Consider the following 14,762-nt stretch of genomic DNA (forward strand, 5'->3'; position numbering starts at 1 on the left):
AATTAAGGGGGGGTAGATATAGGACTGAAGTTAGAGGTAGGTTCTTCACTCAGCGAGTCGTAAGTTCATGGAATGCCCTGCCAGTAGCAGTGGTGGACTCTCCCTCTTTATGGGCATTTAAGCGGGCATTGGATAGGTATATGGAGGATAGTGGGTTAGTATAGGTTAGGTGGGCTTGGATCGGCGCAACATCGAGGGCCAAAGGGCCTGTACTGCGCTGTATTCTTCTATGTTCTATGTTCTATGTTCTATCTTCTTTGAGCCAATTATGTTATAACATCTAGAACCAACTTATAAACTGTACTTCTTATTATCATATGTACTGATTGAATGATTAGAAATACAAATAAGTTGTTTGTCACAAAACAAATTAAATTAACACACACATATACACATATATATGTATATATGCATTTTGTTCTAAATGTTTTATTTATGAGCACAAAGTTGTTAAAAATTAGTATGTACAACATGAGAGATTTGTACCACACAGCAAAATTATTTAAATGATGTTCTTTTTTGTGCCAAGGTTAGAGTTTATTCATTGTTCTCACTTTTCCTACATTAATTCATGATAAACTTTACAATAATAAAAACAAACAACTTCCTTTTACAGAGTCATTGCCAGATACTTTCATGATTGCAAGCAAGCGCCACAGTACCACCAGTTACGTAAAAAGGTCAATTTCACAGACAGGTATGGCAGATCAATGGGTTTTATTTTTGATTAGTAATTTAATATTTTCAATACTGAAAATACTGATTTGGGAAGAATAATTCAAGTATTTTTAGCTTTTTATTCTATGCTTTGAATGTTGCCTATTCCATGCACATGTAGGATTAATAATCCAGTGGCTCACGGTGCATCAGGTGAAAGTTTTTACATCAGACATCAAATTAACAACAAAAAAAAAACTGCAGATGCTGGAAATGTGAAAGAAAAACAAAAATTTCTGGAAAATCTCAATAGATCTGGCAGTATCTGTGGAGAGAAATCAGAGTTGATATTTCAGGTCCAATGAACCTTCTTCAGAACTGATGGTAGCTAGGAAACTGATGTTTTTTTAAACTGAAGATGGGAAGGGGTGGGAGTAAACTTTAGATGGAAATAGAGCCCAAAGAGAGAGATGTGTTCACAGTGTCAGTTAGTAGCAAATATTGAAGAGAAGGTCCAAACAAAAAAAGGATGATTTTTATTTTGTGCCTTCAATTGCAAAACACAAATACTGGCAACATTTTGATGGGTGGCTGTCATCAACGTGCAGCCATTGAGTTATGACTGCTCAATAAATATTGCAAGGCAGCATTCTGGTCAGTTAGTGCAGGCATTCGGCTGGTTCCTACACTAAGTCCACACAGGAATGGCATGTGAAGCGTGGAGTGGTAATAGTAATTAAAAAGGACCAGCAATCCAGAACACAGGGGACTTGGATTTGAATCTCACCATGGCATGTGGAGAAATTTGAATTCAATAAAAAATACTGGCCATATAACTGCTGTTAATTATTGTTAAAGACCCACCTGATTCACTAATGTCCTTTCAGAAAGAAAATCTGCCACTATAACCTGGTCTGGCCTTTATGTCACTCCAGACCCCCATAGCAATGTGGTTGGTTCTTAACTGCCTCTGGACAATTAGGGGTGTGCAATAAATGCTGGCCTAGCAAGTGATGCATACATTGTGAATTTAAAAGACTGGAATGTACACACTACCATTGTTTTTCAAGTTATAAAGAGCATACCTTGTGTTATGCCACAAGTGGACTCATTAAGGTACAGGTGATCAGGCAGATACAATACCTGACTAGTTTGGGTCCAAACTCATTGTTTGGCAATTGTTAAAATGGACATTATTAATCCAGTGAGTACTCCAGAGGAGAGGGAAGCTGTTTCCTGCAAACTGTCAACATATTTTGAGACTGGTAGTTCCAGATGTCTCAAAAAAGCGTGTATTCTTGTTAACTGCATTCTAAAGAGGGCGATTTTAAATGCCATAAAGGTTTGCTAGTACAGTAGTAAATTAATGATACCATATTCAGTTATCTTCTGCATGTAGTCTTACAATGTTTCAAATTCTGACTACATGCTAACAGTTACCCTTCTTATTAGTGTTTCTTCCCTAACACTCTCAACTGCTTATCCCTGCCACAAATCCTTCTATCTACTTTGCCTAGTTAATATATACTGTTATTCAATTACATTCATTATAAACTCCATGTTGATAAATTGGTGCATCTAAGTGGCATTTAAATTTACCAATCTGTTTAGAGTGCCTGAGCGTGTGAAAGATTGCAGATAGGAAAAATAGGCACCTCGTAGGTATTTGATGGTCAAGCATGAAACCAGCTTTAGGAAAATAGAAGATTCAGGTCAGAGGACTTATACCTGTTTGGACTACCCTCAAATATTGAATTGATTTGCACAAAGCACAAGCTTCACAAATGGCCTAACTGGCATTCCTTCAAAGAAGCAATGCAGGCTATAACTGACCAGTTAATTATTTAAGGCACACATGCATGAATCTTCAGTAAGTTGCAGCAGAAACTGGATGCTGCTGTTCACTGCATCTAACATGCCAGGGTTCACCAGGGCAGGGAAAGTGCAGATCAACAATCCCGCTCAACTCTTGATAAAAAGCAAGCACAAATTGTCAGAAGACTGACATTTTGAACTGAGTATGCTAGCTTCAAAGCTCTCTGATGCAGGCAAGCAGAAGTGAGGTGAGTATAGCATGAAAAACCAGTCCTGGCTGCCCTAGGACATTGCTTCAGCCCATGAAGTGAAGAATTGGTATTGGATAGGAGATGAGCTTGACACTACACAAGTGGTGGGGGAGGGAGTGGGCAATCAGGATTTATTAAATATCATTCTCACCCCATTCCTGACTTCAAGGGGGACAGAAGAGCAGGTGGTGATACTGTCAATCACAGGGGGCAACCCTTCTTCAAAAGAAAGATCACAGCTGCCAATGACTGTGAGACTTTGGGACCAGTGACAATGATGGACAAGGAACAGTTGATCTCCACCATTTCAGGCGGGCATGGGAGAGGAAAGTAGGGCAAGGAGACAATGGATTGCATGCCTTCAACACAGGAGGGATCAGAAGGATGTAGCTAGAAATAACAAACATTCAGTACCATGGGAAACTGCAGCTGTCCAAGCAGATGATCTGACAGACCTGCGACCTCATCAGAAAATCTCAAGTTTTGAAGAACTGGAGTGCTTACCCTGCTGACAGTGTGAAAGACACTATGGCCTTGAATGTCCTTACTTCCAAGGATCAGCTGAAGATTTGAGGGGCATCTTGCAAACCACAGCACAGCGTTGCCTCACAAAAGTTACTGATGCCTTCTATGCCAGATCTGCACAGTACAGTCAATTGCAAGCAGACAGGCCTAGCAGGGGCAGAAGGCATTTTTATGGGAATAAAGGGTTACGGGGAAAGGGCAGGAAAGTGAATGTGAGGAATATCGGATCATCTGTGATCCAGTTGAATGGCAGAGCAGGGTCAAGGGTCCGAACAATCTACTCCTGTTCTTATTGCTTGTCATCTTATGGGTTTCACTGCTATCACTGAATTTCCCCATCTTCAATAACACAGCGATGAGCCAGTGAGACCAATCAACAGGAAGGGTTTCTACTCTCTCAACATCAAAATGGTCTGTGACCAAAACGAGATTTTCTTCCATGTGTACACTTGCTTTGTGGGAAGCTGCTATGACTCTAACATCCTTTGCAAGTCTGCATTTCCTCAGATCTTCATACCCCAAAGTGAGTGCATAGGTCTTAAAATATTATGGATATCATTTGAAGACATAGCTATTGGTTTGTCTACTGAAGCCCAACAGAGAGCAAACAGGCAATTCAACCAAGGCCATCAGCTCACTAGGACCACCATTGAGCAGGCGGTCAGATGTTTGAAGAGGTGGAATCGATGCCTTGTCTGTTTGAATGGCATCGTCCAATATCCTCCTGTCAGATCCCAGCCATTGACAGAATAAAACTGTTTTTTTGACTGTCAGGATAATTCCAGTGGAGTTCCACGAGGCTCAGTAACAAATCGTCTGCTTTTTGTACATATATTAATGTTTTGGACTTCAATGTAGGAAGACCTGATGGGCTGGAGTTATTTTCCTTGGAATAGAGGAGGCTGAAGGGAGATTTAATTGAGGTCTACAGGTAAAAACAATGACTGCAGATGCTGGAAACCAGATTCTGGATTAGTGATGCTGGAAGAGCACAGCAGTTCAGGCAGCATCCAAGGAGCTTCGAAATCGACATTTCGGTCAAAAGTGAAGGGCATTTGCCTGAAATGTCGATTGTGAAGCTCCTTGGATGCTGCCTGAACTGTTGTGCTCTTCCAGCACCACTAATCCAGAATGAAGTCTACAGGTGTTAAGTGGCCTGAACAGAACAGATGGGAATGATCTCTTTCCCTTAGCAGAAGGGTCAATGTCAAGGTTGAGTAGATTTAAAGTGCTCAATAGGAGGATCAAAGAGGAGATTAGGGAAGGTTTTTCACCCAAAGGGGTGGCTAGGGGTCTGGAACCTACTGCCTGATGGGTAATAGAGGTAGAAAAGCTTGGCTAATTTAAAGGGTATCTGGATATGTACCTGAAGTTTCATAACACCTAGACAAGGGATCAAGTGCAGAAAAAATAAGATTAGACCAATGGGCAGAGTGGCCTCCTTCTATGCTATGATTTTTTTTTCCACATTTTCTAACTATTCTAATTATCTGGACAGGGGAATATACAGAAATGTGGGAGAAGCTAGGGTAGTAACAAGATGTGAATGATTTCTTAAGCAGGCAAGCATGGATATTGTGGGTTAACCGGCCTCCTTCTGCACTGTAATGATTTGATGCTAAGGCAATTTTTTTCATTATGGGCTTGGTTTCAGCCTTGTAAATTTGAAGGCTTCTACACAAATATGCAAATTTCTTCTCATTACTGCTGTTCCGCGGTAGAACAATCTCATCAAATGCTCCTCCACTGATACTGGCAGAGAGATGTTTAAATACTCAGGAAAGAGTTAACTGAATTTCTCTTAGAAATCTTTCAGGATGTTGCCCTGCAGCTTTCACAATTTGGTTGATGTAGACATTTCTTAAATCTCCTTCAAGACTAGTACTTCATTCATTGTTTTCCACATCGAAATAAATTTAATTGCCTAGATCCCGCATGGAATGGGAAAATATTTCCTTCAAGATGCATTGTAATATTATAAGGTCTTTTTAGATGCTGGACTACACTATCTTAATTTTGACCGTGTATTTTGCAAGAAACTGCACAAATCTCCTTTTAGGACTGATGCTCTGCTGGTTTCCTTCAGACAAGGCATGGACTCAAGCGCTCATCTGTTGCATTTTCGGAAGAAAACACCACACATTATGATTGAAATATTGATGACTTTATGCAACACTTGATTCTAGAAATTCCATAAAACATCTGCATTGGGTAACTGCACAATAACATAAATATAGAAAGATTTTCACAGACATATCCATTATCCCATGGAATAACTTGATAGCATACATAGGTGTAACCAAGATAATATATAAACCTCTTTCAAATATTATGTTGTTCACATAGAGCAAAAATAAACTAATATACCAACATAAAATTTGGAATTATATTTGACATTTGTAGATTGTAAATGACTTTGTAATAAAAAAAACACAGGCTGATGAAATTGGATAGTTCATTTATTTGGAAAAAGTGAAGAAGTAGTGTACTTGTAGCAGAAAAATGACATGGCAACTAAATGGTGTCACTACCACTATATTAGTGTGACTTCAACATATAGTGGTCTCTCCACAGGGGAGCTGAGAACATTCATAATTCAAAACACAACCATATCACCTCAACACACAACTGAAATAAACGAAGTGTTTTTTATAACACTGTAAATCCCCCTGCTTTCAAATAAGTGAGGAAGGAAAGAGTTTCATACAAACTTCTGTTGCATGGAATCAAGACTGCTGCATGAAAGACATGAAAAAATGTCAAGAAAATAGGCATGTGTATTACACAAAAATAACCTAATAAATCATTCTGAATATATAGTTTCCATTACAAAAATAAAATTAATATTGCTTCAAACTGGCCAATCAAATAAACAGCAGCATAGTTTGGCAGGAGTTTTTTAAGGGGAACCACCCAAATGGAAATGTGAAACACCTCCAAAACTGCAAGACCTAATCACATCCAAGGAACTTAGGCAGAACAGTTCATTCAGCCTATTGGACCTGGTATACCAGAGTCTGATTGGGAACTCATAGAGAGGATTTAAGGAACAATTTCTGCAGTCTTAAACAAATGTCAGCAATTTAATTGGGGAGATGATGGGTAAAAACAATGACTGCAGATGCTGGAAACCAGATTCTGGAGTAGAGTGGTGCTGGAAAAGCACAGCAGTTGATGATGGCCTTGTGGTATTATTGCTAGGCTATTAATCCAGGGACCCAGGTACTGATCAAGGTTTGAATCAATTGGAATTTGAATTCAATAACAAAAGAAAACTGGCATTAAGTGTCTAATGATGACAAGGAAATCACTGATGGGGAAAAACCCATCTGGTTCACTAATTTCCTTCAGGGAAGAAAATCTGCCATCCTTATCTGGTCTAGCCTACATGTGATTCCAGACCCACAGCAATGTAGTGGAACCTTAACTACCTCTGGGCCATTAGAGATGAGCAATTTCAGCTGGCTTAGCCAGTGACACCCAAATTCCATGAAGGAATAAACAAAAATAAAGTCCCTTGGCTAACTTCGTCTTCACCTTCTGAGGGGAAGCGTTATTTGCATGGCTATAATGCGCAGCAGACAACCATAATTTTTATAGACACTAGCTACTTTACATGATAGGCGTTCTCCTATCCAATCTAGGCACTGAGAACATGCCTTTGAAATTCTAATGGTCACTCTTTGAAGACTCTGATGCTGGTATAGACTTTGAGGCAGTGATGTTCAACTGTTGTCCTGGGCAAGTTCATAGTAGTCTTCATTTCCTTTCATTTGCCCTGACTTTTGCCTGTCTTCTGCTCCAATATTAAAGGTTTGTAGCAGCATCTGGAAACAATGATGTACATATTATGTGCTATGAGTCATGGATAACCTGGATATTGAGTAACTGAAATCCTTCACTGTTTTAAAATCAAACAGAATTAATGTAGTCACATGAGCGCAATGCATGATTCATTATGCTTCATGGAACAGCTGAAAGTCAAAGTATTGTGGCCTGTCTACTCTAAAGTGCAGGTACTATTGGATCCATCCCATTTTCCTCTTGCATTACTTTGCTTCTGTCTTCTTCACCCTCTTTCAGCAATTGAGTAACATAGAATTAGTACAATCCCTGAAGGAAATTGATAAGGAAATAGATAATTGTGTTTAATTGGTAAGGGGGCTGATATGAAAAACCCACTGCAACAGAAAACAAGTTTTTAAACAGTGGATAGAAGAAATGGAAATTAGAAAAATAAATGGTTTCTAAGAGTAGGTTTTGCATCACTGGTACCCTGCCTATTTAATCTATTTAAATGTTGTTACAACAACAGCAAAACATAACAAATGTTAGGAAAAAGCTTAACTAGTAACTGTTCCATGTTTTGAATGATATTCATTTATGAATTCATAATGCAAATGAGTCAAGTAGCCAATTATTGTCACATGACTGCAGGCCACAGGCTTTCACCTTTGTATCAGACATTAAGTGTGACTGAATATTATAGTTTGTATTATTTTAGCTGCTAATAAAACCACCAGACATCTTCAAGTAAAAGGAATTCATGTACCTAAGTTGTGGTATATTCAGTCAATACAGAATATTATTCCAGAAACAGGATATACTGGATCTATTCAGTGGTTCTGGCAGAATCTTTAGACAGAGCACAGAGTTAATGTAAATATTGCTGCCCACCAACAAAAACATGTAATACCCTGTAGAATTCATCACTGAATTTTGAAATTTGCCTTTCCGGTCAATTTATCCATCCTGAGTCAAAAATGTTCACTCAATAAAACTATATTTGCTACAATTGAGACAACATTTTTGGTGTTTTGAAAAATGCATTTGAACAGCATTAAAATGTGGAAAAAAAGTCATTTTTCTTTGCATTGACAATAAATAGAGAAAAGGAAAATAACTTGCATTTATACATCATGTATCAGAAATTCAGAACAGCTCAAAGTAGTCTTCATCTAAATCAGTACTTTTAAAATGTACTCACTATTATAATTCAGGAAATTTAGAAGTCAGTTTGTATACAGCAAGATCTCAGAGCAATGAGTAAGTGAACAATATAAGCATAACTTTAGTGTACTAAAGTACACTAGAATGTTGCTTCAATCACTCCGTAACATTTATTTGGTATTTTATTTTCTGGAATATAATACATTTTTGAAAGCCATCACGCACATAGATACACAACATTTTGGCAATAGTAGCAAGGTATTGATAAACTTTATAATTCTGTTCACATGTAATCCAAAAACAATTTAATTTATTTTATTGGGACAATAGAAAAGTAATTCACCCTGTGGTAAGAGGCTGACTAGTTTCTCAGGACAACACATGCACTGAACCAGTCATAGAAAATCCTTTTCACAAGTGTGGCTTATGCCATCTACTGGTAAATCACTGACACACAATAAACAAAAATATCCCTGGTTTTAATCTTGCTTGACAAGAAATAAAGTGGCGTCACTGCAGCTTAGTTTAGATGATGATACCATTCTGTCGGTTTGGTGTGTGGCAATCATTGGCATATGCCACTTTGAGGACTGTGAATTAGGATGCTGCTGCAAGATGTAAAGCGATGATTATTTGCAAAACCGCTGCAGATTTTTTTTCTGAAATTAAGAAACATTCCCAAAGTGCAGTCCATTTTAACAGTGCGCATCAAAATCAATGAAACACTGAAGCCATCACAGAATCACAGATTTGTTATGATGCAAAATGATGCCACTTGGTCCAGCATGTATGCACTGGTTCATTAGGTACTCATTCCTTAGTGCTAATCTCCTGCTTTTAATCTATACCCTTGCATATTATTTTCATCTAAATAATCATCCAATATCTTTTTGAATGTCTCAATTACTCCTGCCTCCACTACCTACCTCAATTAGACCTACCTCCATTCCTCCAGGGAATGCATTCCATACCCTAACTACTCATTGAGTGAAAATGATTTTCCTCACTTCACTGTTGCTTTTTCTGTAGATCACTTTAAACCTATGCCCTCTTATTCTTGTTCATTTTATGAGTAGGAACAGTTTCTCCCTATCTACCTCTATCCAGATACTCATGATTTTGAAGTGTCTATCAGATCTCCTATTCACATTCTTCTATCCGTGAGAGTTGTCTTATCTTCTTCAATTTATCCTCATAACTGAAATTCCTCATTCTCACAACCATTATTGCAAGCCCTTTTGCACTCCCTCCAATACTTCTATAATCTGGCACCCAGAACAATACACAATACTCTAGCTGTGGTCTAAAAAATGTCTTGTACAAGTTCAACATCAACTCTGAGCTATTGTATTCTCTGGTCCTATTAATAAAGCCAAGGATCTATAAGCTTTACTTATTACTCTGTCTACTTGTCCTGCTATTCTCAATGAGCTGTACTCTCTCAGCTCCTTTTGGAATTGTACCTCCTATTTTATATTGTCTTTCAATGTTCTTCCTGAAAAAACATTGCATCACTACTTTGCTGTCTTGTGAAATGATGCAAATCTCTTCAAGCATGTGTAGTATTATGATTCAAAACTTTAAGCTTGCTTCAAGTGATAGGAGTGGATTTTTTTTTAAGGTATACTATCTTCATTCCTTTCATTCCAATTGGGCTCTTCTTCTTGGCATGAATATCATTTATCATCTAGCCTCAACCTTAACTTTGAGGACTTCATGGTTGGCTTACTATCCTGAGGTCTGCTAGACTTTTAGATGTTGCATGAGCACCACTTTCTATGTGGTGCCTTACATTCACTTGAAGGTGCTTTCTTAAGTCATCATTCTAACAGTCACAAAATATTTATGACCCTTAAACCTGACAATGTCAATGTATTGTATACTAGAAAGTGATTTATCAGAATCACTGTCTGACATCTCTCTAGCAGTCATCTTTATAGATTTGTTTTGCTTCTTCCTAGCTAAACACTGACATACAAAGTGATCTAGGTTTTTGTAGTTAGAGTACTGTTGTCCTGCGTTAACATATTTTCCAAAATGTTGTTCCCATTCAGGCTGGAATATATTCAGCATAATGCAAAGCGTAATATTTTGTCCATCTGATTTATTCACATGTGGAATGTGGGCATCACTGGCTGGCCAGCATTTATTGACCATGCCTAATTCTTCTTGAGAAGATGATGGTGAGCTGCCTTCTTGAACTGCTGTAGTCCAATGCTGTAAGTTGACCTACAAAGCCATTAGGCAGGAAATTCAAGGACCTTGACCTAGTGACGGAAAAAATGGCAATATATTTCCAAGTCGAAACAGTGAGTGGTTTGGCGGGGAATTTGCAGAAGGTTATGATCCCATGAATCTGCTGCCCTTGTCCTCCTAGATGGAAATGGTAATGGGTCTGGAAGATGCTGTCTAAAGATATTTGGTGAATTTCTGCAGTGCATCTCATAGATGGTATACTTACCGCTACTGAGCATTGGTGGCAGAAGGAGTTGATGCTTCTGGATATGGTGCCAATCAAGCAGACTGCTTTGTTCTGAATGATGTCAAACTTCTTGAGTGTTGTTGGAGCTGCCATTCAGGCAAGTGTGGAGTACCCATCACACTCCTGACTTGTGCCTTGCAGATGATGAAGAGCATTCCTGATGAAGAGCTTTTGTGCAAAACGTCGACTCTCCTGCTCCTCGGATGCTGCTTGACTAGCTGTGCTTTTCCAGTACCACACTTTGCGACTTTTGTAGATGATGGACAGGCTTTGGGAAATCAGGAAATGAGTTACTCACAGTAACTTGCTTGTCTCTGACCTGCTCTTTTGGTGGCAAGTCCAATTGCATTTTAAATCAGCATTTATTGACCATGCCTAATTCCTCTTGAGAAGATGGTGTTGGCTGCCTTCTTGAACCGCTGCAGTCCACATGCTGTAACTTGACCTACAAAGCCCTTAGGGAGGGAATTCAAGGATCTTGACCATGTGACAGAAAAAAACCGGCAATATATTTCCAAGTCAACAGATGATCCCCTCGAGACTGATTGATTACTAAACTTAGTGATCTCGGACTAAGTCCCACTATCTGCAACTGGATCCTCATTTCCTGACCCACAGGCCACAATCAGTGAAGATTCGGGACAATATTTCATCCTCACTAACACTCCACACTGGAGCCCCCAAGGGGTGCGGACTCAGCCCCTTACTGTGCTCACTGTATGCCCATAACTGCGTCACCAATTACCAGACTAGTGCCATTTATAAGTTCGCTGATGACATCACCCATGGTCGGTTGAATCTCAGATGGCGACGAAACAGACTACACACAGGAGGTTGAAGACCTGGAAAAATGGTGCACTGAGAACAACCTAGCTCTCAATGCTGGCAAAACCAAGGAACTCATTGTTGACTTTCAGCAGGATGTTACTCATGCCCCCCTACACAATAACAGCACAGAGGTGGAACGAATGGAGAGTGTCAAGCTCCTAGGAGTGGTCATCCACAACAAGGTTTCTTGGACTCTTCATGTGGACATAAAGGTTACAAAGGCCCAACCATGTCTCTTATTCCTCAGGCAGCTGAGGAAATTTGGCATGATGGCGAATACCCTTGCCAAAGTTTATAGGTGCGCCATCGAGAGCATTCTGTCTGGATGTATCACTACCTGGTATGGCAACTGTACCATTCATGATCGGAAACAATTACAGAGAATGGTGAACTCAGCCCAGACAATCACAAAGGCCAACCTCCTATCTACAGGGGAACCTTGATTATCCAAACGAGATGGATGGGCACTATTTAGTTCGGATAATCGATTATTCGGTTAATCGACTAAATGCCTTTCCTCTGCCGCTCAGAGTTTTAAAACTCTGCTCCTCGTTCAGGAGACTGCAGCAACATACAGCGCGCGAGACCCCGCCCCCAACACCGCCATTCTGCCTGTGCCCCCCCAAATCCCTTCCAACTGCAACTTTTTGACAGGTTCCATGTTTGCCCTGTACAGGACAATGTTGGAAAGATTATCTGGGGAAGGCGGGGGGGGGGGGGGGGGGGGGGCGATTTAGGGTACACTCCTCTGTAGAACTCCAGGAAAAGTGTGGGGAGAGAGAGAGGGCGGGAGGTCAGTCATTTGGAGACAGTGCCTGTTTAATCACTGTAAACAAAAGACACGGTCCCTGTTGGAAACACGTCTTTGATGTAATGTTTCTATCGGGACCTCGAGATCTCCTTCGGATAATCCGATTTTCAGATAATTGGTGTTTGGATAATTGAGGTTCCTCTGTATAGAATCCATCTACCAGGCCCGCTGTCAAGGAAAGGCCGCCAGCATTCTCAAAGATCCACCCCACACTAGTAATGTTTTTCTACAACCTCTACCATTGGGAAGAAGGTACAGAAACCTGAACACACACACCAGTCGGTTTCAAAACAGTTTCTACCCAAATGTCGTTAGAAAACTGAATGGACTTACAAACTCTTAACGTTCCCCTGTACCTGTGTGTTTGTTTTTGCTGCTGTTTACCTATTATTTACTTATCTATGCTACTTATCTCTGTGATCTGCCCGTATTGCTTGCAAGACAAAGCTTTTCACTGTGCCTCAGTACACGTGACAATAAATTCAATTCAATTCTATTCAATGTTCAATGGTAACCCCAAGGATGTTGACAGTGGGGTATTCAGCGATGGTAACAGCATTGAATATCAAGGGGTAGTGTTTAGATTCCTCTTATTGGAGATAGTCATTGCCTGGTATTTGTGTTATTCACCTGTTGAATATCACTTGCTATTTGTCAACTCAAGCCTGGGCATTGTCCAGTTCTTGTTGCATTTGACAAATGCTTCCATGGAGTTGGATAATGATATTACCGTTGTTATATTACCATAGGAGAAATGCTATCCTGCCTTTCAGTGAGTTTGAGATCATGTTCACCCAATATTGGATAGTAAACCAAATCTCCAGTACTTATTAACAGACTTCCCCTTCGGAGGCTTGCGTTCTGCTTGGACATAACAATAGAATGGTCAGACACCACATGATCAAGATTCTCTTTAATATGCACTTCTCGCTCCTGCAAAATTGATAGAAAGTGAAAATAAAACTACTTTCCTTTGGCATTTCTAGAGGAACAATCAAGTGAGATTTTGCAGTCTTCTGTGTCGCTTCTGCCACAATAGCCCTGGAGTTGTAGACTTGAAACAAGGCTTTGAAATACTGTTGGACACAAACTTCCCTATGTTTAGGAGGACTATATTCCCTCAGGCTGATCAGTTCAAGTATACGTTGGTGACTCCAGCCTGAAAACTTTACACTTGGGTGCCACATTGCAATCACCTTGCCTGAGTAGGTCATTGAAACACTTCTAATACTCAACAGCATCCTCACAACTCTCACTATGAGCTGCTTCCAGCATCCATGTTTCACCTGCTGGCTGATTTTCTCTTGTCACTCTCAGGGAACAGAACACATCTTCTTTCACACATCTTTGCAAAAGAAACTCACAAGCAATAACTGAGAAACTTGCGGTTGCCCTGATACAGGTGCTGCACTCTGTGCAGTCCTGATACTCTCCTCCTCATGAAATGGCTACGACAATAGTTATTGTTTTGCCCGTTAAATCTGACCCAGTGAGTTTAATGCCTGCCTCCTCACCACATTCATCATCCTTAATTGGGTTGTGATGTCAACATCAGGTTAGTTAGTTACCTTTGCTTCCAAAATCACATCACCTCTCTACAGCTGGCACAGAAGTGTCCCTGACATTAGTTGTTAGAACAAAACTCCAGCCCCAGGTTTCTACTCATGTCTTTGACCATTATTCACTCCTCCTGCATATATTTTCACAACGCATCAACCAGCCAATTTGCCTCATCCTCAATATAAAGATTCCCTGAAGTAATCCTTTGGAGGTTTGGTGTGTGGCACAAAATGAAGAATTCATCTAGGTTTCTGACTCCAACTAGTCTTCTTGTGGAATGTCTCAAAACAATAAAAAGAGTTTTAATGATGGTTTAATGATGAAATTTTAAATTTGGCTGTCAATGACATAAATTGTTCTTCAGCACATGCTTTGATTTTGTAAAGTGAGCAAAAGAAAAATGAAGTTTTAAACAAAGTCTCAAATGGAGACGAGGGCGCTAACCTTCTAATCCCCAGTTTCCTCTATGGATTCTCAATGCTCAGTTTCTGTGCTGTCCTTCTTCAAGTACAGTCAGAAAACAGAGCTTCCACAAGCTTTCCCACGCTTCATCAGTGACGTGTTAAATACAAATATATTGCAACATATTAAGATTTTGAAATTTCTAGCAAGACAGGCAATGATGCTTATGTATTGATACACACCCACAGTTGGTGTGAGTTCATAAATATGGATTATGCTAATATGATCAGGTTACTGAATTTAAATGCAAAGAAATTCAAAGGAAGAAACTTTCACAGGTGAAGGAGTGTTCTTTATTAGATGGTATGCATATAGATTTCCATGAAGTGTTGTACATAAAATTAAGGTACATAATTATAATTATAGTGGGACAACACTACCATTATAGGGCAAGCCAAACAAAGAACAGCCAGGGAATTCC

The 14,762-nt window shown here is 39.6% G+C and overlaps 1 protein-coding gene and 1 long non-coding RNA gene across 7 annotated transcripts in view; one reads left to right on the top strand and one right to left on the bottom strand.

Moving 5' to 3' along the window:
* The window catches only part of mcf2l2 (MCF.2 cell line derived transforming sequence-like 2), a 396,698-nt gene that overhangs the window by 365,803 nt on the left and 16,133 nt on the right, over positions 1 to 14,762 (top strand). For all 6 annotated transcript variants that reach the window (XM_043702332.1, XM_043702330.1, XM_043702329.1 and 3 more), the window contains one exon: positions 617 to 697. In XM_043702332.1, coding sequence (XP_043558267.1) covers positions 617 to 697 — 81 coding nt within the window. The remainder of the gene's footprint in view (positions 1 to 616; positions 698 to 14,762) is intronic.
* The window catches only part of LOC122555993, a 34,880-nt gene continuing 26,756 nt past the window's right edge, over positions 6,639 to 14,762 (bottom strand). Inside the window, exon 3 of the long non-coding RNA XR_006313415.1 lies at positions 6,639 to 7,075. This is a non-coding gene — a long non-coding RNA (uncharacterized LOC122555993). The remainder of the gene's footprint in view (positions 7,076 to 14,762) is intronic.

The sequence above is a fragment of the Chiloscyllium plagiosum genome, chromosome 13 (genome assembly GCF_004010195.1).
Source record: "Chiloscyllium plagiosum isolate BGI_BamShark_2017 chromosome 13, ASM401019v2, whole genome shotgun sequence".
NCBI classification, from domain to species: Eukaryota; Metazoa; Chordata; class Chondrichthyes; order Orectolobiformes; family Hemiscylliidae; genus Chiloscyllium; species Chiloscyllium plagiosum.